This window comes from Bombyx mori, chromosome 17, assembly GCF_030269925.1.
Source record: "Bombyx mori chromosome 17, ASM3026992v2".
Lineage (NCBI taxonomy): Eukaryota > Metazoa > Arthropoda > Insecta > Lepidoptera > Bombycidae > Bombyx > Bombyx mori.
Window position 1 is genome coordinate 9246970 of NC_085123.1, and position 4061 is coordinate 9251030.

Sequence of the window (4061 nt, forward strand, 5' to 3'; positions counted from 1 at the left end):
CGTATAATTTATATTTGTTATTGAAAAAAAAGAAAAAGCCACGTCAAATGCGATGTTCCGTGCGGGTTGCAATTTTGTTGATGAAGACATCGCGACATGCATAGTCGACGCATATTGCATCAAATATTAAGTGTATAATCTAATTAATCTATGAACGGGACTGAGCAAAGCGCCAAATGTGGACGGATCGCGAACGTTGGCACCACCACAGATTCCTTTGATAAAACCGACACTCGACTACCAACTACAAACGTTCGCTCGCAACGTTGGGGCCAATGCTATTTTCTAGATCCACACGTTGGGCGAGTGGCATTGGGGCCTATGTTGGGGCTAACGTGTGAAGCCGGCGTAATGAAAAGCGTCGTCTAAACACCGAATGTGGCCAGTTGACAAGAAACACTATTTCAGAACTAATGAAATCGGTTAAAATCGCAAGAACAAAGCACTCGCTACTAATGTTTCAAACAATAGAATGAGTAATTTGTTAATTGTCGTCAGGTAAACATTTTATTATATTTTTGAACGAAACGACCTAAAATCCACAACAGCAAACAAAATTGTTTGTTCACGTGTAGTTCTTCGATGTTCATCAGCATTAATGATTCATGTTTGTTATGACTAAGTTGATACAATACCAGTTTAGGGTTTCGTGGTAGAATTAGAAAAACACGGAAACTATAAATTTCATGAGTTTATATGCGCATAGAGAACTATAATAAAAAGAATACAAAATATTAACAAAAAGGAAAACCAACACTTGAACAATTGAAAATGAGAATACACAATGTAGTCGAAGTCAGTTAAATGTGCATTATTAAGGATAACTCAAAAACTATGGACATGAGAATCACTAGCTCCCAAAAAATCAAAATCGGTTACCTGGAAAAAAGTTCTGACAAAGGAAAGTAGCATCGTAAAATAAAGTCGAATTGATAACCTCCCCATTTTTAAAATAAAGGAGATGGCTTTAACAAGTTAAAATCAGTTATTTTCAATTAAATATTAATCGTACTCACGTACTTTCCCAGATTTTTTTCTAATTGTTATTTGTAGCTTGTCATGATTATTTCGCTTCGCTACATTTTGTACGAGTACAAGAAATATCCACACGATCATCGTTCCTTAAACAGTCCGTGAATTCACTTTGTAATGTTTATCATATGTGCTCCAATAGCTAAACACAGGGTGGACTATGGGCTCCTAAATCGTCAATATACATCTTCTGATTAATAGCTGGCCAAGTGATTTCAATCTAACTTAAATATGTTATTAGTAATCTATAAAAGCATTGTATTAAATCGAGTTGAGTGGCTGCAAATAGTATAGAATTAAAATTAATTATATGAAACGTTTGAAAACGATTTTGACTATTGTAAGCAATTGTTTTATTAGAAACATGTTTATTATATACCTACACACAGTTCTGATTTTAATTTCACTTATGTCTTAAACTAAAACCGTAACGCAAAGTTACTTCGATAATTATTCTCATTACTATTAATCATGTTTACCACAGCTTACTAATTATTGTTTAGCTATTTTGGGACTCCGGACCCAATCGAATTAATTTGAAGCAATTTCGCTGCGATACAAAACAAATATTTGCTAATCATTGTGAAGCGTTTGACTATAATCTTTGTTTGTTTTATCGGGAACACGATGTACGTACATAAGTAATGTTAACCCTCCCAATAAAAGCGGTCAAGCGCTGCCTGGCCTCAGTATCGCGTGAACCGACGCAATTACACGGCGTGCGAACACCAGATATCAAGAACCACAAGCGGCCACGGCTTCGAGCTCAGTCGTCGCGGTACATTCGTTAGATTTACCCGTCCATTCGTAAAAAAGTCTGTTATAACAGAAAAACAAAAAAAATGTTTATTTCGCGTGCGGCGTATGTTACGCTGGTGTGCGTTCTTGCAGCGGCCAAAGACTTACCGCATCCACTCTCCGATGAATTCATCAACACGATTAACCTAAAGCAAAATAGTTGGAAGGCGGGACGTAATTTTCCGCGCGACACATCGTTCGCGCATCTTAAGAAAATAATGGGAGTTATCGAGGATGAACATTTTGCGACCCTGCCAATAAAGACTCATAAAATCGATTTAATCGCCAGTCTGCCGGAAAACTTCGATCCCAGAGACAAATGGCCTGACTGTCCAACGTTGAATGAAGTCAGAGATCAAGGGTCTTGTGGCAGTTGTTGGGCTTTCGGTGCCGTCGAAGCTATGACAGACAGAGTATGTACCTATTCTAACGGAACTAAACATTTTCATTTTTCTGCCGAGGATTTGCTTAGTTGCTGCCCTATTTGTGGACTGGGATGCAGCGGAGGAATGCCGAGACTAGCTTGGGAATATTGGAAGCACTTCGGTCTAGTATCAGGAGGTAGTTACAATTCCAGTCAAGGTTGCAGACCTTACGAGATCCCTCCGTGTGAACATCACGTACCCGGCAACAGGATGCCCTGTAGCGGTGACACGAAGACTCCAAAATGCACAAAAAAATGCGAATCTGGATACGACGTTAATTACAAACAAGACAAACAATACGGAAAACATGTATATACTGTGTCCGGAGACGAAGACCACATCCGCGCGGAATTGTTCAAGAATGGTCCCGTCGAAGGTGCTTTCACAGTATATTCAGATTTGCTGTCGTACAAGAGTGGTGTATACAAACACACACAAGGGGACGCTCTCGGCGGGCACGCCGTCAAGATATTAGGCTGGGGTGTCGAAAATGATAACAAATATTGGCTTATTGCAAACTCGTGGAACTCAGATTGGGGAGACAATGGCTTCTTCAAAATTTTGCGCGGCGAGGATCACTGCGGTATTGAGAGCTCCATTGTTACGGGTGAACCGTTCTTAGATGAACACTAGGTAATAGTTAAAATCAATATTTTTATAATAATCATTTTACGTACCTTAAATGGTGGATTAATTTTAAAAATGTACATTTATAACTCAATAAAAACTTTGATCGTAATACCGTATTTTGTCTATTTTAAAAAAGTTTACCCGATAAGTATGATTGTACACGCCTAAGAATGTGTTCCCGATCGAAAGGTGACCACCACTTATCGCCAATGGTGGGACAGCTGTTATACTATAGAATTGAGACTTAGAGCTCATGTCTCAAGGTGGGTGGTGGCATTTACATTATCGATGTCAATGGGCTCTAGGAACTACAGAACACCGGGTGAGCTGTGAACTCACCCGGTGGTGAGCTCACCCCTTACTGTTGGTAGGACCTCTTGTGAGTCCGCGCGGGTAGGTACCACCGCCCTGCCTGTTTCTGCCGTGAAGCAGTAATGCGTTTCGATCTGAAGTTCTTCGACCCGTTGTAACTATACTGAGATCTTAGAACTGGTCAATGATCAACTGATCTTAGATCAAGGTGGGTGGCGCATTTACATTGTAGATATCTATGGGCTCCAGTAACCACTTAACACCAGGTGGGCTGTGAGCTCGTCCACCCATCTAAGCAATAAATAAATAAAAACCTGTCTAAGTATATTTTGAATCCTGGTATAGTAACATCGCTTGACACAGATACAGCGGACGTCTTACCTATTAGATCACAATACTCTCGGAGTCGTCTATTGACCTTAATTTTTAAATGGTTCGTTTTCTATATAACAGTTTGCTCAGTATTTTCATTATGTGCTCTTTGTAATATTCTCCGAAATGTTCGCCATATTATAAGTGTCTACTAATTGTGTAAATAGAAACATTTTTACGCTTAATTTCACTTCATTTTATTTATTTTGACTTTTCAGTCATTGCCATTATTTTCTTATGTTATGACGATCGATGATTGCCGATGAGTTCTATCCAAAACGTGTATTTGTTCCAGTACTATAAAATTGATTTCTATTTATATCTGATCTGGTTGTTCATTAACGCGATTATAAGAAGAAAATGTATGACGGTAAAATGTATTTTTATTGCATAGATAGGTGAACAAGTTCACGGCGTCATTAATGTGCATCGTCGTGTATCAATTACAGTTACCTACACTGGAAAAACATTGATCCGCCCACAAACATATTA

General features: G+C 38.8%; 1 protein-coding gene across 1 annotated transcript; it reads left to right on the top strand.

Moving 5' to 3' along the window:
- The first annotated feature begins 1801 nt into the window (after positions 1–1801).
- Positions 1802–2994, top strand: LOC692390 (cathepsin B). The gene is given in 1 exon segment (NM_001043385.1): positions 1802–2994. A coding segment is annotated over 1 exon segment (1014 nt). The 5' UTR covers positions 1802–1874; the 3' UTR covers positions 2889–2994.
- The last annotated feature ends 1067 nt before the right edge of the window (positions 2995–4061 follow it).